Raw genomic sequence first — 25,797 nt, forward strand, 5'->3', positions numbered from 1 at the left:
TGTGCAAACGCAGAGGAGAAGCCTGCTTTGCCGTCTGACCCGGCCGAGAGCGTAGCGGGAGCTGGGACAAGCATCGGGGCTGGTGGTGTCTGATGGAGAGCGGTGGTGGGGCTCGTCCCGCTGCACCCTCCCCGTCTGAAAGGTGGCCGTGGCTGCAGCAGGACAGGATGCTCGGCCCAGGGGAGGGAAGAGGGTTGGGGCAGGGTTTGCTTGTTGATGGAGGGATCGGCCTCGATACGCGTGTGATGGCTGGTGAGATCTTCATCGTAGGTACTGCCTGAGGAGGCAGCTCACGGGGACTCTCTCTTTTAAACCATTTGTAGGATTTTTTTATATGATTCTCTTCACTCTTCAGTATGTTTTTAAAATGGACCATATCTATATTTTCTATAATGATTTTGGACTTTTTTTTTTTAAAACTTATTTTTATAAATATTTGCGTTCCCGAGGGGGCGTTGTTGAACAGTGAGACCTTGCACACCTACAGCCGTGGTTTCGGTGGCTGCTGCAGGGGGACTGGCAATACCATCAAGTGTCTCCGTGCACCATGGGCTGTAACAATGCATGTCTTCTCACCCCCACATCACTTTGATGCTTTATCCCAAGGCTCTAATCAACTTCCAGTTAATAGGCAGTACTTGATTAAAATAATAGATTGCTGTTTAATCCAACATACCTGGTTCCTCTGTTGGCTCCTTTTCCCTTTCCCTTGGCCTTTGAGAACATTTAAGGACCATTTAATGAAGTTTGAAATTTTAGAGGGGAGAAAAATCATTGTTGGTCTGTATTGCCAATGGTGCAGTTCTGGATAGTTTAGTTTGCTTTGCTTTCACTGAAATATTTTCTTTTTGAAGAAATACTGCCTGTTTGAGTCTATCCATTCCTTATGTGGCATTACAGCTTGAGATGAGAGGAACTGGGTCTTCCTTGAAATCCTGACTTCTCATCAGAGGTGGATGTTTTGGGATGTTTCTGTATCTGGAATAAATGGTCACTAATGGCACAGGTGGCCCCTGCTGCGCACAGCACAGCTCTGGCCTGCTGTCACCCTTTGCTCCCAGGGATGTTGGAGATGTTCTTGGTACAGACCAGTTTGGTTTTGTATGTTGTCTAACGAGCATTTTTTGGATGTTCGAGAAAATGTTTTGGGATGCTCTTGATCCCCGTGACAGGGTTTCTGGGGCAGTCGGTGGTGGTGGAGACTAGGGGGAGAAGAGCAGCCCTGACCTGGCAGAAAAGGCTCTATGGAGATGGGCCAAAGCTGAAGGTGGTCATCAGCTCCAGACTTCACCATCCAGGTGAGACCAGGTTAGGCGGAGCGTCAAACTGCTGTGCCAAAGGCTTACAGGTCAAGCACCCACACTTGCTCATCGTAGCTGGAAATAAGACTAACTAGGATTCATTCTGTGTGCGTCCTAAAGGCAGCTTGACTCCTGGTTGAGGAGACGACAGCTGAAGCTCCTCAGACCTTAAAACGATTTGGTTTTTCCCCGTCACCTCTGTTGGTCAGACTTGTGTAGGTGTTGGAGACAAGGTGATGCTTTTGGTGTTTGCCTGCCCTGCATGAGATTTATAAAAGTCCCATGAATGGGATGCAGATATAGCAAGGCTTTTCAACAGTATTTTTTTAATTAACAGGCTGATTTCCAAATGCCCCAATTAGCTGAGCAGGTTGAAGGCTGTTAACGGTTTTGTCCTCCGGCTTCTCCAGAAATACACTCAAATTTTGATTTGTCTGGCTGTGTGTGTCGTGGTTTTGGCCAAATTGGCTAATGGCCGGCGACAGATGCTCCCCCCCAGACTCTCGTGTACGGAGAGGAGGAGGAGAGATAAAGAGATTTACGAGTTTAGAAGAAACTAAACTACTTTAATGAAATATTAACAATAAAATGAAAAGGAAAATAATGAAATAGATACAGTAGGTACAAAACCATATTAAGCTCCCAGAGTGATGTCACTGGCAGGTACTGGGGAAGTCCCAGGCTGGACTCAGCAACGGGTAGGAACCGGGTTCCAGAGCTGGAGTCAGGAGCCCATGGATCGGGATCAAAGGCAGATGAACAGGCAGGGTCCTCTTCAGACGTCAGACATTGAAGGAAGAGAGTTGACCCTTTGACCCCTCAGCTTTTATACTGAGCATGGGGCAGATGGGATGGAATACCCCTGTTGGTCAATTTTGGGTCCCCTGTCCTGTCCGCTCCTCCCCGCAGGTGGGACCCCTCTACGCTTTTCCATTTCTGACCCTCCAATGGGGCAAATAACAAAAATTAGTTGACCTTGGTTGTTATAGCAATAAGTACAATCAAGAGCCTCTCTGTGTACCATCCCTTGGCACAAACTCTCTTATCACTGAGAACGAGCCGTTTCAGACACAACATGCTGTTAATTTCAGAGGGTTAGAAGAGGCCTAACTAAGAAATAAAATTACTAAACAAAGTTGGTTCTGTTTTACCTCAAACCGGGACAGTGTGAAAGCGTGACCTTCAGATGCCAGCGTCCTCTTCAGGTGCTTGTTTGCAGGGATGGAAACCGCAATGTGTTTGGCGTCATTACACATCTACATTTTGACTTGCTGCTTTGGATCTTCATCTCTCCTTTCTCCTATCGCTTTTTCTTTCCCACAAAAAAATATTAAGGCACTTTGTCTTTTGCACACATATATGTGGAAAAAAAATAATCACTAATGTATGAGGCAACCGAAAGTGCTTTTTTCCCATGCTGGAACGCAGGAGGAAGAAGAGGTTTCTGTTTTGAAATGCTATCGTGTTGGGCACCATAACAGCTCTTAGATGGATAGATAATTGGGCAAGTTGCTACTAGAAAATTGTTTCTTGTTGTCTATTAGACATGTGTTTCTGAAGTATTGGACAGTCTGTATAGTCCATATGCCTGGAGCTCAGAAGTAGAATCTAATCTGTGGTTAAACCTGTGTAATCCTATCTAGCCAAAGGGAAAAAAAGAAAAAAACATTGATGTCAGCACTGGATTTTCTAGGGATTTATACCTGTTTAATTTGGATCAGAATTTGGCCTTTTGTGTCTGGTGTTATAAAATACTTCATGTGTTTATGCACCGGACACCATATGGTCCGTGTTGGGGTCTGGGGAGAGCGGAGCGCTCCCGGCCGGCGCCTCTCACGGTCCTGGCTGCTTTGCCCCGGGTCTTGTGGCCACACAAGGTGACCCAGCAGGTCTTGTGAGGACACCTCCCGCTCTTGGGGCGGTGGGAGAGGGGCACAGGGACACGCGTTGGCAGTGGGAGACCTTGGCCTCCTGGAGACCACCCTGCCCAGCTGAGCCTCTCCGCAGCAGCGCTTCAAAAACCCTTCTGGGAGGAGGAAGGTCCCCATTGCTCTCCGTCCTCCAGACCCCCATCGGTGGCTTCCCGGTCTCCGCAATCGGCGCTGTTTGTTGGCCTGGAGCAGGGGACAGCGAGGGTCGGTCGGAGATGCTGAGTGGGGTCCTGCAGCCCCGGTCCTGGGTTGGGGTCACTCAGGGAGGATGCTGCAGGGATGGATTTGGCTTTCTGCAGCAGACTCGCTGCTTTAACGAGGAGGAGTGAAACACTATTAATCCTGGTGAGAGCAACAAGATGCTGATGCTTCCTGAGCCAATCTGTTGCTTGCTTAGAAGGCAAAATTAGATTCTTCAAGTGGACTGATGTAGTTAATAATGGTACCTCATTGCAGACATAGCAGAAACCGCTTGTCCTGGAGCTCTCTAGAATTTTTCAGGAATCTTTTTCTCCTAAAGAAACAAGCAAACCCTCCTCTCTGCAGGCTGATGATGAGCGCTTGCTCATTGTGCCAAGCCCATTAATTTAAGCAGCGTCGTACCTCTCTCGACCTCGGCATTTTCATCTTGTTTGGCTTATGCCGTGGCGAAACAAATTGTTCCAACGTCTCACAGGGCCATAATCTTTCTGTGTATCAAATGAGGAAAAATCTCGATGGCAGTAGCTGTTCTGGGCGCTAGAGCGGTGGCTGGAGATGAAATGCCTGTGCCTGTGGCCGTCGGAGGAGGGACATGAAGGTGCCGGCAGAGGCTGCCTCCCCCGCGCGGCCATCCGTGCCTTCCTGTACACGTGCTGTGCGGCGTTGGTGTTGGAGCCCGTTCGTGTGAGGTGTATAAATATGCAGGAAGGCATTCATGGGCTTTGTTGGATCTGGGGCTCATAGTGCAGAGAATTAAGATGCAATTTAAAAAAAAAAGAGGAATTGGAGGTGGAAAAAGCCGTCTGTAGATGCTCCTTTTCGATACCTTTTAGCTGTTGCACTAGATGCATCCAGTCCCTTATTGCAGTTTCTCCTGATGAGATAGTTTCGTGAGGTGTCACCCCTGTGTGTCCTTGAGATCTCTGCGAGACACGCCTGTGCGTTGGCCTTTCCCCTGCTCCTTGGGTCTCCGCTCTCTGCTACGGGACTTTCCTCTCCCTCTCTGAGGCCAGACCCCGATTAGCCAAATGCCCGGCTCGGGGTGCAGTGCTGGGCGCATCCCCAGGGTCCCCTTCTCAGGGTCCCCTTCCCAGGCTGCCCCAGCCAGAGCACAGGGGCTGCCCTCGCAGCAGGGCGAGGAGGGAAATGGTTTTCCAGAGAGAGTTTCCTTGGCGCGGTGGTGTTCTCCCACGTGGAGCAGCAGCTGGATGCTGGAGCCCCGGTGGCTCTGTGGGTGGCTGGGATCCGGCCGCACGCTCAAGCGGTTCCAGTTCCCTCTGGAGCTGGGCAGGCGCAGACGTGTCAGGGAGCAGCCTCATGGAGGAGATGCTGGGAAGCGAGTTTTACGTGCGCATTGGAGCCTGATGGAGATTAAATTGATAAATGTGAAACCACTGCGTTTTCTCCTGTGCTTTTCTCTCTTCTCTGCTAAATATTACAGGCCACGTTCAAGGAGCAAGGGGCAGAATTTGGTCCATACCCATGACCTTAGCGGTGTGCATTATTAGCCCTGCTGCTGCTCGCTCCTAGCAGCACCCTCTTTGTGCTAAACAGCTTTTTAATATTGATGTCAAGCAGTTCAGAAGTAGTTTTCAGACCTGCTTAACCTGGCAGCTCAGACCCACTAGCTGGTGGCAGAGCATAGAAAATGCTGGGCGCTGGTTTCTGCCTGCAGAGGACGGGGGACGAACCGTGGAAGCATGTGAAATAGGGCACTTTGTGAGACCCTGCCGAGCCCTGAGGCTGAAATGGGGAAGTGCAGGGAGTGTTGATGGGTCAGTGCCAACGGGATTGTGGTTCCTGCCAGAGAGACCCCATGGTCTCGTGAGACCTGTGTCCTCAGGGAGACTCTGCCGCTCAGTTGCCTGTGTGCAGCCTCGGGCTTATTTTCCCCTTTTCCCCTGGTTTGGCTGTAATCCGAGGATGCATCCGGGCACATTGTGCTGTGTGGTTGAAGGTTTCTGCGTGGGGGTTTTGGAGCTCGCAGCACGCCCCAGTGGGGTTGGGAGTGCCCCTGCTGCAAAGCCCCTGCCTGGAGAATACTTACCGCGTAGGTGTTTATTCAGTGTCTAGCCTGGTGGGCCAAGGGGATCGGGGGAAACCTTTACAGGCTGTGGCAGCTGCAATTGCAGGTATATAATAGCGGGTAGGATTTTTTTTTTAACAACTTTCACGCCTGATGATTGACCCAGGCACCCGTTATTCTCCTCTAGACCAGCTATAAAAATTTTTTTTGCTCTCTAGTATTGAGATTGAATACCTTTACGCTGTAGTGGAAAGGAAAAGGGCAGGGCCCTATAATTCCTTGAAGGTCTCTTCCCCTGAGAGCTGGTCCCTGTGGCTGTGTCCAGCGGCGGGCTGGCATGTTGTCCTGCGACGTGGTGTATTGGAGGGGTGCACACGCCTTGCGCCAAGGGGCGCTCAATTGTTTATGGCATTTTAAACTCCGCAGGATGCAACCGAATTACAGAATCACGGAATGGTTTGGGTTGGAAGGGACCTTAAAGACCGTCCAGTCCCACCCCCCTGCCCTGGGCAGAGACACCTCACGCTAGACCAGGTTGCTCAAAGCCTCATCCAGCCTGGCCTTGAACACCTCCAGGGATGGGGCATTGATAACTTCCCATGTTCTGCTTGATGTCTAGCCTGAGTAAGAAGGCAGATGTAAAACAGAGGCACATCACTGCTGGTTATTTTTCTTCTCTCCAAGTGAAATGATGAGTGGTGTTCCCCAGGGGTCAGTACTGGGTCCAGTCCTCTTCAATATATTCATCAATGACCTGGACGAGGGGACAGAGTGCACCCTCAGCAAATTTGCCAATGATACAAAGCTGGGGGGGGGTGGCTGACACACCAGAAGGCTGTGCCGCCATCCAGAGAGACCTGGACAGGCTGGAGAATTGGGCAAAGAGGAACCTTATGAAATTCAACAAGGGCAAGTGTAGGGTGCTGCACCTGGGGAGGAATAACCCCAGGCACCAGTACAGGTTGGGGGCTGACCTGCTGGAGAGCAGCTCAGCTGAAAGAGACCTGGCAGTCCTGGTGGACAACAGGATGACCATGAGCCAGCAATGTGCCCTCGTGGCCAAGAAGGCCAAGGGCATCCTGGGGTGCATCAAGAAGAGTGTGGCCAGCAGGTCGAGGGAGGTCATCCTCCCCCTCTGCTCTGCCCTGGTGAAGCCACATCTAGAGTACTGTGTCCAGTTCTGGGCTCCCCGGTTCAAGAAGGACAGGGAACTGCTGGAGAGGGTGCAGCAAAGGGCTATCAAGACGACCAGGGGACTCGAACACCTCTCTTAGGAAGAAAGACTGAGGGATTTGGGTCTCTTCAGTCTGGAAAAAGACGGCTGAGGGGAGACCTTATCAATGCTTATAAATACTTAAAGGGTGGGTGTCAGGAGGATGGGGCCAGGCTCTTTTCAGTGGTGCCCAGTGACAGGACAAGAGGCAACAGGCACAAACTTGAGCATAGGAAGTTCCACCTAAACATGAGGAGGAACTTCTTTCCTTTGAGGGTGGCAGAGCCCTGGCACAGGCTGCCCAGGGAGGTGGTGGAGTCTCCGTCTCTGGAGACATTCCAAACCCGCCTGGACGCGTTCCTGTGCCACCTGCTCTAGGTGACCCTGCTCTGGCAGGGGTTGGACTAGATGATCTCCAGAGGGCCCTTCCAACCCTGTGGTTCTATGATTCTATAAAAAAAATGGTTTTAATTGCATTGCAGGTAACTGATGTAGGTGACTGAAGAAGAGTTAAATTATTTGTGCCGGAGCTCCCACGCACTCCAGCATGCTGAGGTTTCTCTGCCGGTTACTCTGGGAGAGGAGAGGCTGCCGCAGGCGCTCCGATGTCAGCAGAGGCACTGTGCGGCAGGACTCTGCGTTGCAGCGTGGCCGTAACTGCTGGACACGTCTGGCAGAGTGCTCACAGGAGATGCAGGTGGTTTGTGGCCCCAGCTGAGCAAGGTGGTTCTGCGTGCAGCTGGTCCTCCATCACCTAAGCAGGACTGATAGCCTTGCAGTTAGTTTAAGGAAATGTTCTGAATTAGCGCTCCCTCCTGGTCATTTCAAGGCTGCCATTATGTTCAATCAAAGGATGAATTAATATTTGAAATGCCAGCTTAAATTCTACTACTGCGCATAAGTCATAAATCACGATTGTTTTGCAGGTGTGCTCTTCACAAGTACCTGGTTTGCAAATCTCAGTGCAGACACAAAGGGGAAGGTAAAGGGCATTTTGGCTGGATCTGCTGCCTGAGCTGCTGGTCAGAGGCGAGTGCCTGATTATGTAGCAACAAGCAAAACTGTCAACCGGTGAAAGGAAATTCTACGTGACCAAGGTTGTTAGGAGATAAGGGAAAGCTAGGGCTGGAGTTGCACCTGGAGCCAAGCGTTGGAGCTCCAAGCCCCATGGCATCTCCTGGCTGTCCCTGCCGCCGCTGGGATGCAGCTCTGGGCTGTGCAGTGCCGGGTACCCGCCGTGCTGCGCTGCTCAGCCCTGCGGGGAGCACGGCAGCCGGGCCGGAGGTGCGACCCAGCCTCCCCTCCCGCACCAGAGCCCCGCGGGGGACGTCGGCCCCAACCCCAAAGAAAAGTTTCATGTGGCACCCAGGCCCCCGTCAGTTTGGTATGGATCATTAGGGAGCGCTGCATCAATAAGTTTATAACATAAAAATGTTTTATTTACATGGCATTGTTTGTCCTCCAGAATTCAACCCTTTAAATAGACCTAAGCGAACCCAATTTTCTTTTATATTTCCGCATTTCTATTGTAAGGAGATTTTTTTGAAGAAGCCATTCTGTTTCCAAATGCATTCCTCCGTAAAGAGCAGCTGCAGAAGGAATTGGTTTGACCTCTGCTTCCTTAATTGCTTTTTGCTCGGTGGTGGCCTGGAAATGGATGTTGCGATTGTGTAAATTACTGCGATGGTGGAAAAAGAGCTCATGAGATCAGGTGTGTAGTTTCTGTCAGGAAAATAGGTTTCTTAAATGGAAAGCGGTCTCTACCTGTCCATAGCCAGAGCCTGGGTCAGTCTGAAAACTGCAAATGATAATTACCTCATTTTCTGCTTCTCAGCAGCTCCACGGAGTTACTGTTTCTTGTGGCCAAGAGTAGATTTAATCTGAAATTTACTCCGAGCTCCTTTCAGACTCTGGAAGGGGATGCTCAGGGAATCAGGGGATGCTCAGGGAATCAGGGGATGCTCAGGGAATCAGGACATCAGGGAATATAGTTTGGTCTGCTTGTGCTGTAACCTGGGCTCAGAGCATGGCGCAGCGCCCAACTGCTGTCCCATGGGCTGGACCACAAGGTCTTCTCACCTCTACCTGTTGTGGAAGAAGCTGAAAAGAAAGAGCCAGAGCTTTTCTCCTCCTGAGGCTAATGGCACGAGCTTGTGTGGAGTTGGCCTTGCTGCAGGTGGGACTATAGCCGTGGTGCGCAGGTTGATGGCACACGCGTGTGTGCATTAAAGCAGAGGGGCTCTGGCAGAGCCTGCCCCAGGCTGGTGGCCCTTCCGCAGCTCTGTAGGGGTTTGCTGCTCAGTGGGGCTCGTGGGGCTACCTGTGGATGTCTCCTGCATCGGCAGGTCCCCTTCCAGCCAGGGCAGGGTCAGCTCCAGGACGGTGCGGAGCTCACCCTCTGTCTTGAAAAGTTGTCATTTTGGGATAGTGCCTGAGCCAGCTGGGAGTCCTGGTTGGCACATGAGCGGTACGTGTGGGGTCTGTATCGAGAGTGGGATGTTCACCACTTCTGCTGGGCTTTGGAGCAGACTGAAGGGTCAGACATGAGTGTAGATTGTGTAAAATGTGTAATGGCTATTGTGTGCTTGTTGGCGTTCAAGGCAATGTTTCCTCGTCTGTTTGAGAAGAGAAGTGATTGCTGCAGCAGGGGAAGGAAGCGGGGGAGCTGCCCCCCGTCCCTGCCCCAGGACGGGAGCCTGCGGAGCAGAACGGCTCCAGGCTGGTGCAGCAGCTCACCCCCCTGGGCTTACGGGCTCCTACAGCTGTCCTTTCCAAGCTGCTCTTGGAAGAACTGGTGACAGCAGCAGGGAAAACCATGCTCCTGAATGTGAGCAAAGAAGAGGGCTTATTTTCACAACACTACCTCTAGCACTCGCCATCTAAACTAGTGAACGATAGAAGCAACAATGCTTGCATAATTAGCCCATTAATACCCTAAAGGAATCAACATTCTGATTACCTGACGCGATGAGATTAGCAAGATGCTTTATAAGAATTCAAAGTACTCGGATCACCAGTAAAATAACAGGTCCCCTTAGTTAGCACACCTACCCATTTTACAATCCTGACGGATTATTTTTGAAGAATTGGTATGCCTGGGGTACTTCCCCACTGTTAATTTATCCTGTGATTAATCAATGGCCTTTAAGACTTCTTGGTTTAAATTTCTTGGTATTGTCTCCCAGGATTAGGCTTCATTTTCTTTCATTCTTGGAAAAAAGAAGGGAAATAAACCACCTATATAAAAAAAATTAGGGAGGCACTTGGTTTGGTGTTATTTTTATGTGATTTTATCACAATATTTGTTTTCTCTAGGAGAAGAAATCATAGCAGGACATGTAGCATAGCCACGCTATCTACACTCGTGATCCATTGCCTCGTAGGAGAACTCGTTAATAACTCTGTCAGGCTGTGTACTGGTTGGAGATGGATGGCTTAAAATTCTTCACCGCCTCCTCAAAATGTGCCTTTTTCCAACTAACACCAACCTGGCCTTTCGACAGGGGCACTTCCTCGGCGGCACGTCGCAGAGAGCTGATGGCCTCACCCCCAGATAACTGGTGGCGACGGGCAGGAGGGATGCGGTCTTCCTAAGGGGAAGATGTACCCCCATTTCATTTTTAACCGTAGTTTGAGGGTAGACGTACAATGCTCTGAGTTGCCGTGTAATTTGTTTTTAGTGCAATTATTTGGAGAAATGATTGGGATGCTTGAAGGTTTGCTGTAACCAGAAATATCCCCCGGTAATTTGATGTGGAGAAGCATCCCTGCCCATAACCTGTGTGTCAGAGCTGTCGGAAGGTGTAAAGTGAGATGTAACCTTCTGCAGCTTTATTTTGGGACTGCGCTGGCAGGCGGCACCTGAGTCACCCAGAGCAAGATCCCATACTGGTGCAGTAGCTAGGAACCAGCCTTGCAGAGGAAGGAGACGGTAGAGACACTGAGTTCCACGTTAAAATGATACTATATATGGGATATATTACAATAGGGAATGCACAGCCTTGACAAAGATGCGTGGCTAAAAGCGAGGTGGAGTGCTCGGTGTCTTCCCTGCCTGCAAGGGTGCGTGCTGCGTCGAGTGATGCTGCCAGGGATGCCAAGGATGGCTTTGCTGCCGGCGCTGATTTCCAGCAGCCCTGGAGAGCTGGTGCTGCTGGCAGGGCAGCAGCGGCAGCACTCGGCTCCTCGCCAGGCTCTCGGCTCCGTGCCAGCCTGCGCTCCCCCTTTGAACTTGCCTGGGTGGATTTGGAGCCCCTGCAGACATTTGTTCTTAAAAATCCCTCTCTTTCCTGATGAGACTTTTTAATCCTTAATATTCCAACCGGTGGCCGTGGATGTGCAGGCTTCGGTTTGCACAGACTTTTTGTTCGACTTTGTAATGAGCCGAGGCAGGGCTTCAGAACACAAAGTGCTTCTGCTGCTGTCCGGCAGCAGCGCCCAGCCTTTCCCGGGATCAGCCCGTCACTAGAGTTTGCTGCTGTCTGCGGTCTTTTGTTCCAGGAGACTGCGCTAATCCAAAGGACAGGGTGTTGGGTTGATGTCTCTCCCTTGGTCGGTTTCCTGGACTTTAGCAAGGAGCTGCAGCCATAATTATGGCAAATTGTTTCTGTATAAGCATCCCGCTGACAGCCTGTACGTGTGTGATTCCTGTCCCCGGCTCAGGAAGGCTATTGATTAGCACTGGAACGGTGCATGAACATTTGCGTTTGGAGGAGGACAGTTTGAGATGCTGCCCGTTCATTTACCCAGGTGCGGGCTGCTTGGCTGCTGTCATCATTTCATGATGCCCAGACGGAGCTTTTGCTATTTCTTTACACCATGTAGTTCTGCTTCAAGGCCAGGTTGGGCGGGGCTTGGAACAACCTGGGCTAGCGGGAGGTGTCCCTGCCCAGGGCAGGGGGGCTGGAACAAGATGATCTTTAAGGTCCCTTCCAACCCAAACCATCCTATGATTCTACTTTGCCTATTGCTAGATACCATGATAACAGTGGATTTGTGTCCTGTTTATTTGCAATGTATTTCAATCAATTTTTGAGGTGCTGAATTAGATGCCAAAAACGCTGGCGTCTGCTGTGCTGCGTGATGGGGCTCCAAGGGCAGGGCTCTGGGTGGACAAGGGATGCTTTTGCCTTGACCGGTCTCTGTTTGTGCTCTTCCCAGTGTACGGGCACAACGTGAAGAGCAGCAACGACTTCATCGGGAGGATCGTGATCGGGCAGTACTCGACGGGTGCCCCTGAGTCCAACCACTGGCGCCGGATGCTCAACGCGCACAGGACGGCTGTGGAGCAATGGCACAGCCTGCGGTCCCGGGAGGAGTGCGACCGCGTCTCTCCAGCGTCCCTGGAGGTGACATGAGGTGGGGGACTAACAGCAGCCAGACCAAGCAGGCGGACGAGGAAAAAACCAGAAAAATAAACCACCGACCAAAACACCCCCCCTCACACCCTACATGCACCCTACCAGCCGCGCTGGCCTCTGTGAACTGTGTCCCCCCCAGGTCCTGGCCGTTCGCCTGGGGCCACCAGTGGCCTGGCCGGCCAGACCTCTCGCTGCTCGCACCCGGCACCGCTCAGCCGTTTGCATCCCGCGCCGGGGAGCGTGTGGCCGGGCGGCGTGGGCTGTGTGTGGAGGTGCCACGGGAAGCGCTGAGCGGGCGGAAGAGTTGGGAGTTGCCTCCGCTGTCCTTCCAGTCCAAATCCATGGCTCATCCTCCTGGAGATATAAGTACCTGTGTGCTCTCGTTGGTGAACGTGGTAATTAGGCTAGAATATTTTTTTAAACGGTAGAACCTGTGGTGAAATCGATTCTGACTCCAGTTTTGTCCTTGTACTAGTTTTAACAGAGTTAAGCTCCTGTTAGTACGTACGCGTGCATTTGTGTGCCGGGGCACGTGTGGCCGTGCAGCCCCACGTCAAACGGATCCAACGTCACGTCAGCGGTGAGACCTGCCACTCTCGATAGCAGTCTGTGTGCGTCAAGTAGATACAGTGATGATATAGCAAAGTAAACATTTCCAGTAGCATTCGTACCAGGAAAGTCAGCTCATGTCTCTTCAAACCTGCGTTGTGCAAAAGAAACCTGCTGCGGGGGACTTTTGCAGTTCAGAAGACCCAAACTACAGAATTTTAATTCTCTCACAGACTGCAGTGGCTCTTTCTGTGTTGTGTGTGTTAACCCAGGTAGTTTTCCGGGTCACCAAGTGAACTTAGCTACGGTCAAGCTGTCCTGTTGGTTGCTTCTGTACATTTTATTTTTTCACAGCATATTGTCTGGTATGATGCAGATTGTATATTTATTGAAAATAAAATTCTATTTAATTGTGTCACGTAGGCTGGGGTGATACTTGTTAGCAGAGTTCAGCTTTGTGTTGAGTTCCATCAGTTATGTTTATGGCACATGGAACGCCAAAGTGTTGGCGTTTATCCCCTTGATGCTCACTGCAGATGAACCAGGAGTCATTTTAGAGAAACTGGGGACCTGCTGATGGAGATCGGTCGGGAGAGCGAGCCAAGTGCATGGCTCTGGCCCTGCGTGCGTCCCATCCAGAAGATGCCCAATGCACTGCGGGTCAGACAAAGTCTCTGCACCGGGCTCTGGGTCTTGGTTCTTTGTGGGAGTGGGCTCCAAATTATTGCTCTATTTTTCATAGAAATCTGTGTCTTGTTTACAGCCCGTTGAAGAAGTCAGAGAAGGACATCACCCTGAAGAGAGCCGGGCCTGGCTCATGACTTGTCTCTCCATGTCTTCATTCTGGAGAAGGAAGGATCGGTTCTGTCTCCAGCAGTGGTTATCTGTGTTGGGCTGGAAAACCTCGGGGTGTTACGGATGGGTCGGCTCTGCCACATCGGTGCTGCTGTGACCAAGCAGAGGAGGTGGAGCGGGGCCCCGGGCTCTGGCCATATCCTGCTCCCTCGGGCAGCTGTGAAATGGTTGGGCAGTGGCCTGTGGCCCCTGCAGTGTCCTGTGCCCATGGCCCGCTCCCCCTCCATGCACCCCACGGTGCGGAGCCTTCCCACAGCCGTGCTGGTCCCCAGGGACCCCATCGGCTGCTTGGGAGAGGAGCAAACCAGTGTGCTCGCTGTCTGCCTCCGCTCAGAGCAAAGTCCTCTTTCACTGGAAGCGGGAGAGTTGCCTTGAGCAGAGCAGAGGTGTTTGGGGTGGGGACTGGGGGCTGGTGCTGCGGGAAGCTTTGCCTTCGCTTGTGGCCGCTCTGAAACTGGAGGCCAGAGCGATGCCCGTCCAGAGCATCCTGCGGTGGGGCAGGTGGCGGTCATCTCCCTCCCCTTTGTTCATCTAGCGGTGCCCAGAGTGAGCTCCCGTTACCTCCTGTGCTTCTAATATTTTGATTTTTAAAAGAAAACAATACATTTACATGCCTATTTCACCTCTTTGTTGTTTGGCTACTACAGTTATGGACAGGTGAGTCAAAAAGCAAAAAAAGAAAAAAAAAAAAAAAAAAAGCTGAGTGCTTGTTTGGGCAGATGTTGGTGTGTTGGTCAATAGTCCTTGCTGCAGTAGAGGGTGTTTGCACTCCAGCGTGAAGGTCTGTGTTGTAACTCTGATACCAGCGTCCCTGCAGCACACCTTCGCTCTGGGACCTGCTCTGGTTTACGTTGAGTTGTGGGTGTTTCGTTCCCTTCTGCGCTCGGAGCATCCCTGTGTGACAACGTCTCCATGCGACAGGCAGTCTGATACGGTGACCCTGCCATCCAGGAGGAGGGAATGCAAAGCATACAAGGAGGCTACAGAGATGTTGCCTCCTCTCTTGATCCAGAAGCCATCTCAGCGCAGACACCCTGCTGACGGGCCAAGCTTTGCGTGGCCTTGGATAGAGGATGGCAGAAAAGGCCTCGAGGACCTTGTTGCCGAACTGTCGCCCAGTTGTTGTGGCTGGGGGTGAACACAGGTAGGACTTTACCCCTGGTGTGGCGGTGCACACTGTGCCCTGGTGAACACCCTTGCTTTTTACTGACCGCTGCAGGTAGGTCCCTGCTGCTCCCCAGCACAGTGGCGTATGCTAGCAGCGCAAAGCGATGGGGACAGTGGTTGCTGCAGGGCTGGCCGTGGGCATCCTCTTTCAGAGCATGTTGTGGATGGGGGGGGCTTTCAATTCTAACCGGCCTCTCTGCAAGGTGAAATTCCTCCTCTGTCCCACAGCGAGGTCGATAGCAAAGCTCTGTTCTCTGGCTTCCTCCTGGTTTGTCTTATCAATAAATCACGGTGGAGAGGGAGCCCGCAGGGTGTCCTGGGCAAACATGCACTGTAGGAGGCCGATCTCTTCCCGTAACTTGAAAAGGCTCAGACAAGGGGCCGTGGTCTCAGCAGTTGATGCCGTTAACATTAATATTCTTCCACATGGGGTCCATGGGCAGCAGCACGAGCTGTGGGCATCCACTGAAGCTGACCTGAGACCTGCCATGTGCTTTGCTCCAGCACTAGGGATGAATTGTTAACAACAAGGCGCTCTTGCCCATGAGTTTGTCCTCAGCCATGTGGTCTCTCTTTCCCAGGGAGGGGGGTGTTGTGTACATACACTGCCAAAAATTGGTGAGGGAGCCCTGAGGAAAGGTCAATAAAAGCAGGATTGAAGCGCACTGAGGAGCTCCTGACCTGGAGGGTCATCAGAAACCAGCCTGGGGAGGGAGGGGAGCAGAAGGGCTGAATAAAGGAGACGTGGCTGTGCTCCTGGGGCTGCGTCCCACAGGTAAAGCATAGAATCATAGCATGGTTTGGGTTGGAAGAGACCTTAAAGATCATCTTGTTCCAACCCCCTGCCCTGGGCAGGGACACTTCCCGCTAGAGCAGGCTGCCCAAAGCCCCGTCCAGCCTGGCCTTGAACACCTCCAGGGACTGGAAGCACATCTCGTGCTTTGTGAAAGGGGAAGGTGACCCGAAGTGCAGCTGCAGCTCCAGGCGGCTCGTGCAGGACGTGCGTGTACTGTCCCGGTGGTGGGAGCAAAGCTGGTGCCCAGCTGCCGGGCCGGGCACGGAGCCGCCGGCTCGGGGGGCAGCACGGGGCGCTCGGTGCTCCTGCCTGCGCTGGCGGGGATGCTGCTGCGGCAGGTCTGTCGTTAGAAACAGGATTGAAGTTATCCTGGATCTCTGCTCTCTCTTTAAGCACAAACGTCAGTGCTTTGGGGATAGATTAATATGCTCAAAGAGTTTTGTTCCGTAGTTTGCTGGTAATTGCTCGTAGCACTGGCTTTGTCTGGGGCTGGTGCACAGTTAAGAAGGGAGAAGGCGTGCCTTGGCTTCTAATACTCTTGAATTCCTTCATTTTTAGTGGGCTAATACAGCAATAGACTTTTCCTTGGGCCATACAGTTTCAGACCAACGTATGGAACTGTAAATGAAAAGGGGAAGGGAGTTTTCTAAAAAGGTTTTATTTAATGCAAAGAAAATAATATATGAAAATTCATTGAGTTGAGTTACTGTCTCTGGAGGAAGTCTGGATACTTTGCTATACTGAAAGCTTTCTATCACCCCAAATTGTTTCTACCTGGATCTTGCCTGTAAAAACAGGGGTCATACCAACTGAAGTCCCAGAAAACACTGAAAATTTTAATCTGTAGCTAAAAATAAAAAAGGAATAGCATTGGCTTTATTCCCAAGTGGTTTGTTCAATGCTGATTTAAGGCATAAATTTGAAATGGAGCAGGACCACAAAAATGTCATAGCATTTGTGCCTATACTGTTTCCCTATCAGTGCAACAGCTAGGAAAGGACTTTATACAGTATTTTTAAAAATACAAAATTTATTTCCAAAAATGTTTTGACTACGGAAAGGAGATGTGCTAGATAATATTGACTGTTAATAATATTGTCTGCTGCCTGATGCTGAAGGCTTTCTGCTGTTACAGGGCTGCATGGACCCAGCAGATGGGCATCGCGTGAGCTCCTGAAACAGCCTCGGACCCCCTGGCACAGCTGGTGGTTTCCCCTTCCAGGCTGTTTTTGTGTGTCAAAGCATTGCCTTTGTTTGGTGGGGCAGAATGGGGTAGTAACGGGTTAAACCCCACAGTTAAAGGCTGCACAGAGCCTGCACAAGGCCGTGCTCCCCTGCAGCCCTGGGGACCCCCTCCACCTGTTTCCCCAGCTGCAGCCGGCCTTTCCCGGGGTGCCTTTGCCGGGGTGCCTTTCCCGGGGTGCCCACACCGCGGTCCAGTTGCTTCCTGAGACATTATTTTGTGTCCCCAGTTTAGCACTGCCCAGCTGCCCTGCGTTTGAAGGGCTGCACAGCAGGCAAAAGGGGCACATTTTTCAGGCACCCCAAGGTCAAGGTCTGCCCCGAGCTCCCCTCCGTGCCTGGCCGCTGATGCCCGCCAGCATCCCTGGGGGGCCAGGCAGCCAGCACGGGGCAGCTGGGCAGCGCTAAACTGGGGACACAAAATAATGTCTCAGGAAGCAACTGGAGGGGGTAGATAAGGGATTTCCCCGCTTGCCTGCAGCCTCCGTCCTGTGACAAAGGCTGTCCAGGAGGAGATGTGCACCCCGTGATTTATGCCCTGGGCAAAGGTCTGGGCGCAGGTCCCTTGGTGTGGGATGCAATGAGCACGCCTGGGCTCAGCCGGCGGGTGGGGAGGCGTGTGTCGCTGGGATGGGAGAGCCGCTGCTTTTGGGGGAGGGAGCAGCACAGCGCCTATATCCTCCTCCGCGCCGGCAGCCTCCCTGGCACAGCTGGGAGGTCCCGGACGAGCAGTGACCCCAGCCACCGGCTGCCCGCGGAGCTGGGGGAGCGCCCCGTCCTCCCTCCCTGGCGATGGGCACTGGCTGGGATGTGTGTGTGCTCCTCTCCATGGTGGTGTTTGCTGCCCAGGCTTTCCCCCAGACAAACATAAAGATCAGCCAAGGTGAGTGCAAAGCGTTGATTGTGACTTGGGATAAAGGTAACCTTAAACTGCGGCGGCTTTAGCAGGGAGAGGAGAGCGCGGACCTCCTGCAGGGTCACCAGCTGGCTTTTCCCTTTCTACGGCTGCTCCAGAAATTTCTGATTTTCCTCAAAATCAACTTTCTTCATTTGGGGGTGTGTGCCAAGAGCAGCCCCGGTCTCTCTCTCATCCCCCGGGATGTTGAAGCTGTCCCTGCTCTGGCTTTGTTTCTGTGTGTAAGGCTGCGCCTTCGCCTTCAGCAAGGCACGCTCGGGTGGCACCGTGCCGTGGACCTTCAGCCGTCCTTCCCGTGGGTCCCACATGGACGGCAGGGGCAGCGGGCAGAAATAGCTGCCCACACGCGTGAGCGGCGCAGGACTGCAGCCACACAGCCCAGCAGGACAGGCTGGGGGGGCACCGTGGCTCCCCATTCGTTTATTGACACTTACTGCGTGTGAAAAGCGGCCACAAATAAGTGATTCCCACTTATTTCCAACCCCCCCCCCCTTTTTTTTTTCCTGAGCTGTTGGCGATGGCGGCTGCTTTGTGTCATTTTAAGTTCTTGCAAACTTTTTCACGGGGCTGGTGTGAGCGAGTCCCTGCTCTGAGTTTCTTTGCGCCCTGTTAGATTTGTACGGGAATGTGAGCAGAAAGGGACTCCTTAAGTGGTGTTCAGTGGGTTCATGAGAAAAAGGATACAAGCCCAGCTTTCCTGCCAGACACCTACTCTGTGGGAGCTTCGCCAGAGCTAATTAAGGAGGAAAAAGCCCCTGCAAGATAACTCCTATCTGTTAGTGCCAGGAGGAGGGCTGCTGCCGGCAAGATGCCGTAGCCTCACGACTCCAAATGAACATGGCAGAATATTTGAAGCTGTAAAACCAGCTTGGTTTTGTCACAGGGTTTAGAAAAGCGAAGCCCTCTGTGCGAAGGTGTGTCACTTCCAATGTGCTTCAACTCGTATTTAAAATTTTACTTGGAAATTTCTAATGTGTGCTTTAAAAACCACATCAGAGTGTGTAAAATACTGCCCAGTTATTAAATGAGCATTATGTCCAGTGGATACCATCCCTCCGGCTCCGTACATCCCCAAAACACAGGCTGAAAACCCTCCCGTGATCTGCTTTTTTTGAAGGTGGGCGCTAAGCATGAGAGTTTTTCATCTGTTAATGAAAGATAAATATTGCAAATCACATGAATGTGAGATTGTTTGTCCATAATGACTGTGGTGTCAGGGCTTAAGGACGTGCTCTTAAAGCCATGGGTGACCTGAGGCAACTCAGCATCACACAGTAGCACTGTCTTAGCTCTTGCCCACCAAACCTCCTTTTTAGTGCTTATTTTTGGATTTTATTCGATAAAGAGGACATGGGCTGGTGGATGTAGTGAGGCTGTGGTGGGATGGATGTCTGGCTCAGCTGGCACTTTGAATCCCCCGGTCTCGCTGCAGGCTGCTCCTGCTGAAGCCATCCTGGAGGGTCCTGGGGCTCCCCTGTCCCAGCCCTGTTGTCTCGCCCATCCCCTATAACCTCCTGCTGCTCCAGCAGTGCCAACACAGGGTAAAGCCATGCTGCTCTCATCTTCCCATTGGCCCCGAGCTGGTAAGAAGTGACTCGGTGTTGGTGAACACCAGGATGCTCATCCTGAGCCCCAGTTCCGACCGCCATCTGGGGAACGTTCCCCATCCCTCACCCTTGGCTTCACAGCCCTCGGGTACCAGCAGAGTGTCTCTGCTGGCAGCTCTGCCCTGGGAAGGACCCAGCCTTGCACGTGACAGGGATCTCCTCAGCTCTGCTCCGTTGGCATCAACTTCAGACAAACCTCTTGAGTGTTGACAGACACCCTCCAAACCCTGCTGCTTGCCAAGAGCTGAAGAGGTTCACTTGCTTTCTCAGGTCAGATGGCAGCATTAGTGTATGGATGTGCCAAGGGGGACGTTTCAAGACCGTGTCTTTCAGTGAGGTGTCTCCTAACATCTCCAAGCTTTTTGCTATGTCATCAGCTGTTGGTTAAACGGAGCCCTTCAATGCTCTGCAGCAGGAAGAGCATCTGCTGCCAGCACTGACCTGATCTGATCTGCCGTCCAAAATGCTTTGATGGAGCTGCAGTCCTCCCGGGAGTCTTCCTTGCCTGGGCATCTCTTGCCAACCTTGTTGTAGCCCCAAACTTTATATCTCAAATCTGTGGATCGCTGGAGTGAGGCAGCATTGCACCTTGGGATGAAGCTGGTCAGGAAGAAACCTGCTCTTCACTGCCCGAGTCTGTGGGAGTCACGCAGGTGGTATTTCACCTTTCTCAGCAGCAGCCTGGAATAAAGAAAAACTCGTGGAACTGGCTGGGGTTTTCTCAGTTAATTATTTCCAGTTGGAAAGTGGCCACCTGGGGAAGTGAAACTTTCTGGCAGAGCAGTGCCAGCTTCTGCAAGATTTTGACAAGTGCTTTTCCCAGTGGTTCTGCTGTGGGTCTCAGCTAGTAAATAAATAGAAAGATAACAGTTTTGTTGGCGCAGAAACAAACCCAGAGAATGCAAAACTCTCTTTCCAACCCCAGATTCTTGTTTCCCAGCTTGCCTGACATCTGCCTGATATGAATCTTATCATCAACCAAATCTGGACATTTATTTTGTTGTTCCTGCGTTAAAACATGGCCCTAAGCTTAAAACCCCTGCACTGCAAATAAGCAAAGAGAGGAAGGATTCTTGCCATCATTGTTGACCAGGTATTTGGGGACAAACAGACGAAATGACTTGGGGTCGGCACGAGCCCCCGTCCCACAGACAGTGGCTGTGCTGCCCCTGCCCTGTGCAGAGGAGCTGATGCTCCTGGGGGTGATGTTTTTCTAGGGTGCTTAAGCGTGAGGATCTGGTCTAAATAGCCCCAAATGCTTCCCCTGTCCCCTTTTAGATCAAAATATCATCAGCAGCTGTGGGCTTGGGTTATGAGGTTCTCCTACAGAGCCATGAGTGGGCTCATATACTCAAAACCATATATCCACTTTCTTATGGCCTTTCTGCTAAAAATAGCCCCCAAAACCCCTAGATAAAAGCAGAAACCCCAGTTGTTCCTGCCTATAAAACTGGGAGCAATAGTTCTCCTCCAAAGAGACTGCCACAGCCTCTGATCCTGACCTAACAGAAAAGATGCTAATTAAACGCTGACCTCCCCTATTTTCCTTTTCGGCATGTTTAACCTTAAATTCCTTCAGGCACCTCTGGTTCACTGAAGCTCATCAAATTAATGCTACCTAATGGGAAGCAGTATGGAATAACAAAGAAGGGCTGTCTCCATCTCTGACTCAATTTTGGCTGCTCTGAACAAAACCAGGGTGATTTTCCTGGGCGATCGGGGCGCCGGCGGACTCAGCTTGGAGCCAGGGCACCGGAATGCTCGCTGCAATTAGCACTGGGGAACGGAGGGCCCCATTTGCCGGGGGTGCTGCTGGGTTCAGCCCTGTGAATTTTGCCACCAAGCTGCTAGAGGTGAAGAGTTCGTCGAGGCGCTTCACAGCCTCTATAATAAAATCCCAGTCGCTGGGGTTGCTGGTGGTGCCCATCTGCTGCATACCCCCGGCGTGCCCTCGGCAGGAGGGAGCAGCAACCTGGAGTCAGTGTGACCTGGAACCAGATCCCAGCCTTGTCCTGAATCGGGGGGGACATGCCAGATCCATGGGTTGGACCCTCTGCCCATGCTCTGCTTCGCTTTTGGTGGGGACAGGGACCCCTGGCCAGTGCCATGCGGGGAGGAGGGCTTGGCTCCCAGGAAATCACATCAGCTCTTGGTATTCCTGGTCCTTCTGCTCTACCGCTATAATAGCAACAATTTGCATTTTTTAAGGCTATTCTAAAGTTTTCCCCAATGCAAGGACAGCTGGGTGTCAATCAGAGAGCTGAACCCTGCATTGCCACCAAGCTGGCTGCAGCTTGGTCACCTTCCCTTAAAGCTGTTCCTCTTGCTCCCAGCCCGGCGTGCTTTATCTTTTTGCCCCCAAGTCCCTTGGTACCGGAGGCCCTGTAGCACCACCCTGACCTCTCCGGCCTTGAGCCTCTTACCTGCTTGGATAGCTTCATGGCATCCGATGTCTGCCATAACCCCCTGCCCTGCCCGCCTCCCCGCTTGCTCGGGCAGGACCTCACAGGGACGTGGGAACTGGTGCTGGGAGAGCTGGCAGAGCTCCCCGAGGCTCAAAAACCAGTGGTTTAGAGAGTTACTTGTATGTGCCACAAGATTTGCGGGTTGTGCGTGCGTTCATTTTGGGTGGTGCGTGGTGAATATGTGCTGCATCCTCCCCATGCGCGACGGGGGGGGACTGTGACATGGAGGAGGTTGGAGTGAAAGGTTAATGTCACCGCGGTATTTACACAGCAGCAATTGCAAAGGCTCCAGAAAAGTGTCCTGCCCCCAAAATGGCCTTTTTTGGGGTAACTTTCCTGCTGTGCTGAAAGGTGGCGAGGGAGGAGGAGCAGCGCCGCGGGCCCCAGCTCTTATCTGGCGTCGGGAGGCAGATAGGCTGGCACCACCGCCGGCAGCACAGGCCTCACCCCGCCATTTATGGGGCTGAAATCCAACGCGTGCCTACGTGCACGGCCACATCCAGGCTGGGGGACACAGGGGGACGGTGAGGGGCTTTGCTCGGAGGGAGGTGGTGGGAGCAGAGGGCCGAGTGCGGCCCTGACCCCCGGCCATCAGCTCCTTCCCAGCACCGCGGCGCCCGTGCTGCCTTATCTCGGCTCCCCCGCTATCGCAAAAGTCAGCACCTTTATTTTAAGCACCTAAATCGATGTCAAACTGGCTTGAAATGTCCCTCCTGATGTAGGCGGATGCTAAAACCAAGAAACTCCCGGCTTTTGCAACATTTGTTTTGGCTTTTGCAAACTTTTGCAGGGCTTCTGCAACAGCTGGTTTGTCCACGCAAGTGTTTGGTGGTTATTCGCCGGGGTGAGGGGGGGAGCAGGGCTGGGCATGGCCACGTCGCTTCGCCCTTGGTGCTGGATGTCCTCTGCTCTGCCCCCAGCCATGCCTGAGCCTGTCCATGCCTACTCCTGCCCGCTCTTCTGGACTGAGTACGAAGGCCACTGCTACCGGTACTTCCCCATCAACAAAACCTGGGCTGAAGCTGACCTCTATTGCGCCGAGTTCTCCATCGGCATCAGATCAGCCAAGCTGGCCTCCATCCACAGGTGAGGAGCGCAGACACTTGTCATCCCGCCCTGGCACAGCCCGGGGAAGAAGGACAATGGAGGTGAAGAGCCGGTCCCGCCGCACAACCTCTGTGCCAGCTGCCGGCTCCTGTCCCAGCCTAAGCATCCCTCTGCAGCGGTGACATGGGCAGGTCTGGTGCATTGCGCACACAAAGGTGATGTAAAAAACGTCTTTTCCTGGGTAGGCAGGAAAACTGACGTAGTATTCCCTAAATTCCCCCAAACTGCATTTTTTGCTCTTGAAAAGGGGGTAGAAACATAATGTGATTACACGGGCTTTTTCCCCTGCTCCCTCTCCCCCAGCTCTACACTGCACACCTCTTGCACAGACACAGGAAAGTAATCAATGGCAATTAGAAGAGGGGGACCCATTTGGCCAAGCCGTAGGGCGAGTGCTGAGGGCCACGCCTGGCCATTTGCCCCTGCCATACCCCCCCCCCAGCACTGCCCTATTGCTCTGTTTTTTTCCAGCTGGGAAGAAAACGTCTTCGTGTACGACCTGGTGAACAGCCGGGTGCCGGGCATCCCCACCGACATCTGGACGGGGCTCAACGACCTGCGGCAGGTGAGAGCTCCCCGAAATCATGTGGGAAATTGCTTTTAAAAACTCAGTTCCCTGCGTTTTCCCCCTGGAAAGTAACTTGATTTTCTTCTTCACTTTATAGCCCCATGAATTGGGTGGTGGCGTAGGGTCTTGTGCAGCTCACGAGGGAAAGTTATAATTTAATTTCCTCCAATCTGCTTTCAAAAGTGTTACTAGAATTAATAAATTAATAATTATCAATTTTCCACATCATATTTTATTAACGGATTAATAGAAAGAGTATTGTACTGCTGGTCCGAGAAGAGCAAATGAACTGAAAACGTCTCCAATGTAAAAAGTCACCAAGTTTCATTGCTTTCCTGTGATACTCGGCAACTTTTCAAAGCTGACCTGTTGGAAATCCATAGTCTAATATGTAACAAAGAAAAATCGAGAGCATCAGGAGAACAGTCCCATGCCAGCAAATTTTTTTGTGGATAGGAATGGAAAAGAAAAAGGAACATGGAATGGGGTGGGTGTGTTCAAAAATATATGAGTTTAATTTCTGGGCTTCCCCTGGTGCAAATACTGCAAATGCTGGGGCTTTCCAGGGAAAGTTTTCAGCTGTACAACCCAAACGTGCTGTTTGGCCTTTGCTGAGCGGTGGCAGCCTCGCCCTGTGTCCCCAGGCTGTGTGGCACTGGGGATGGGGTCGGGGATGGGGTCTGCACGGGAGCGGGACCCCCCCGGCAAACGCAGCTCTGCAATTGTGGCCGTTCTCCACTCACCCCACGCCAGGAGGGTCACTTCGAGTGGACGGACGGCTCCTCCTACGACTACCACTACTGGGACGGCAGTCAGCCCGACGACGGGATCCACTCCATCCCGGAGGAGGAGGACTGCGTGCAGATCTGGTACCGGCACAGCAGCGGTGAGTGCCGCCCCGGGTGTCCAGGGCACCTTAACTCTTATTTGCATGTCAATAAATTCAATCCACTACGGCTTGCGCTTTTCTGAAGAGCTTGCTGGCAGGCTGAGGATTTGCATTTTAATTTTTTTTATTGTTATTTTCTTTTTTCTTTGCAGAGAAGGGATGTGTTTTCTCTTTCACCACGTACATACACACACACTCTCACTCTCCCCTCGCTCACATAGCAGTGGCAGGAGGGGAGCATCACCCACTTTGAAGAATTACTGAATTTAGCCAAAGGTCAAAGTTTCTGACTTCCCCTCGCACACGCAGCCCATGAAACACCCCTGGGTTTGCCAGCTTTCCCCTCCCTCACTCCGGCCAGGGGCATCTCGCTGAAGCGGGGAAGACCCTGCTTGTGCAAAAATCTCACCTCACACCCCCATTGCCAGTGAGACCAGTCAGGTGTATCCAGACCTCGTGGACATACCTGAACACCCCACCCACGTGCACACTGGGGATACTGTCTGTGGTATGGGGCTGCGTTTGCAGCTGCCTCCCTGCTCCCATGTTCCAACCGGGGCCAGGAGTCCCCGCCAGCGTCCCCAGGATGGGGAGGGGGATGCTGGGTGGGGGCACGGCTGGGAGCAGCCCAAATGGGAGCACATCCAGGGAAAACCTCCTGCAACAGCGGGAGGCCCCAGTCCTGAGGGCGGTGCATGGTTACCTCCTCATGCCTTTTTTTTGGCTAACGCCTTGGTTTTTTTGGGAGGTAGCGCTGCGCTCCTGGAACGACAATGCCTGTGGCAGAGCCTTCCCCTTCGTCTGCAAGATCCCCTCGCTGGCCCTGGACTGATGCTGCCGGCGCTGCCCACGCACCCCTCATTTTGGGTCACCTCTCTAGCCATGCCGGGGAAGAGCGGCCGGGACGTAGCATGGGTGGCAAGAGCCGCGGAGCTGCTCGGCATCCCCAGCCAGACTCCGGCTGCGAAAATCCCTCCGTGGACTGCTGCAGGAACCCAGCACTCACCCTCCCCACGGGCGAATGGCTATGGGAGCTGCGTTAAACAGCAAAGGACACACACCCCCCAAGCCTGAGCTTTGGGTTTCAGATCAACTGTCGCAGCGTATTAGAGGAAACCCGTGATTTTATCAGTACGCCAAACTGTTAGCACAAAAAAAATAGCCGTGTGTAGGAAATTATTTTGCCCATTGATCCATGACGAGTGGAGGAGAAGTGTTATTTTCTGTTAAGTTATGCAAAATGCCTCTTGTGCACGTTATTTTTCTCTCTGCTACAATAAACGGCAAATAGTAGGTGGAGGCTCCTCCGTCTTTCTAGCGCTTGAGTAGCAGCGACTCCTCGGGGCCGTGGGGTCTTGTGCGAAAGGGGCTGGCTTTACCCCAGCCTGCTCTGTATTGTAAAGGTCTGCGGGGGGCAAGCAGGTGTCTAGGAAAGTTTATTTTATTGATGCTGGTTGTTTGTTGGGGTCCCTGGGGCAGCCTGTGTGCACAGCCTGCCCTTCGCCAGGCCCCCGTCAGCCACGTGCATCACACGTGGGGTGTGTGGGGCCACTCAGTGCCCCACGGCTACGCAGCATCCACAGGTGAGCAGGGTTTGGCCCTGG

At 52.4% G+C, this 25,797-nt stretch overlaps 2 protein-coding genes across 3 annotated transcripts in view; both read left to right on the plus strand.

The window, feature by feature from the left end:
• The window catches only part of SYT17 (synaptotagmin 17), a 40,811-nt gene extending 27,815 nt beyond the window's left edge, over positions 1 to 12,996 (plus strand). The window contains exon 8 of the mRNA XM_074598333.1: positions 11,833 to 12,996. Within this exon, the coding sequence (XP_074454434.1) occupies positions 11,833 to 12,029 (197 nt within the window). The 3' untranslated portion in view covers positions 12,030 to 12,996. The remainder of the gene's footprint in view (positions 1 to 11,832) is intronic.
• Positions 12,997 to 17,203: 4,207 nt separating this feature from the next.
• On the plus strand, positions 17,204 to 25,485 carry CLEC19A (C-type lectin domain containing 19A). Of its 2 annotated transcripts, none has more exons than XM_074598334.1 (5): positions 17,204 to 17,524; positions 22,550 to 22,715; positions 23,208 to 23,301; positions 24,058 to 24,190; positions 24,346 to 25,478. In XM_074598334.1, the coding sequence occupies exons 1-5, from the start codon at positions 17,434 to 17,436 to the stop codon at positions 24,444 to 24,446; spliced, it is 585 nt and encodes a 194-aa protein (XP_074454435.1). In that variant the 5' UTR covers positions 17,204 to 17,433; the 3' UTR covers positions 24,447 to 25,478. The 2 variants fall into 2 exon arrangements, with proteins under 2 accessions (XP_074454435.1, XP_074454436.1); XM_074598335.1 differs by having other exon boundaries at positions 17,304 to 17,524; positions 24,946 to 25,485.
• The last annotated feature ends 312 nt before the right edge of the window (positions 25,486 to 25,797 follow it).

This window comes from Larus michahellis, chromosome 8, assembly GCF_964199755.1.
Source record: "Larus michahellis chromosome 8, bLarMic1.1, whole genome shotgun sequence".
Lineage (NCBI taxonomy): Eukaryota > Metazoa > Chordata > Aves > Charadriiformes > Laridae > Larus > Larus michahellis.

Coding starts and splice junctions, on each gene's coding strand:
- CLEC19A (XM_074598334.1), top strand. CDS start 17,434: ATGGGCACTGGCTGGGATGTGTGTGTGCTCCTCTCCATGGTGGTGTTT. Junction 17,525..22,549: donor AAACATAAAGATCAGCCAAG/GTGAGTGCAAAG, acceptor CTCTGCCCCCAG/CCATGCCTGAGCCTGTCCAT. Junction 22,716..23,207: donor AAGCTGGCCTCCATCCACAG/GTGAGGAGCGCA, acceptor GTTTTTTTCCAG/CTGGGAAGAAAACGTCTTCG.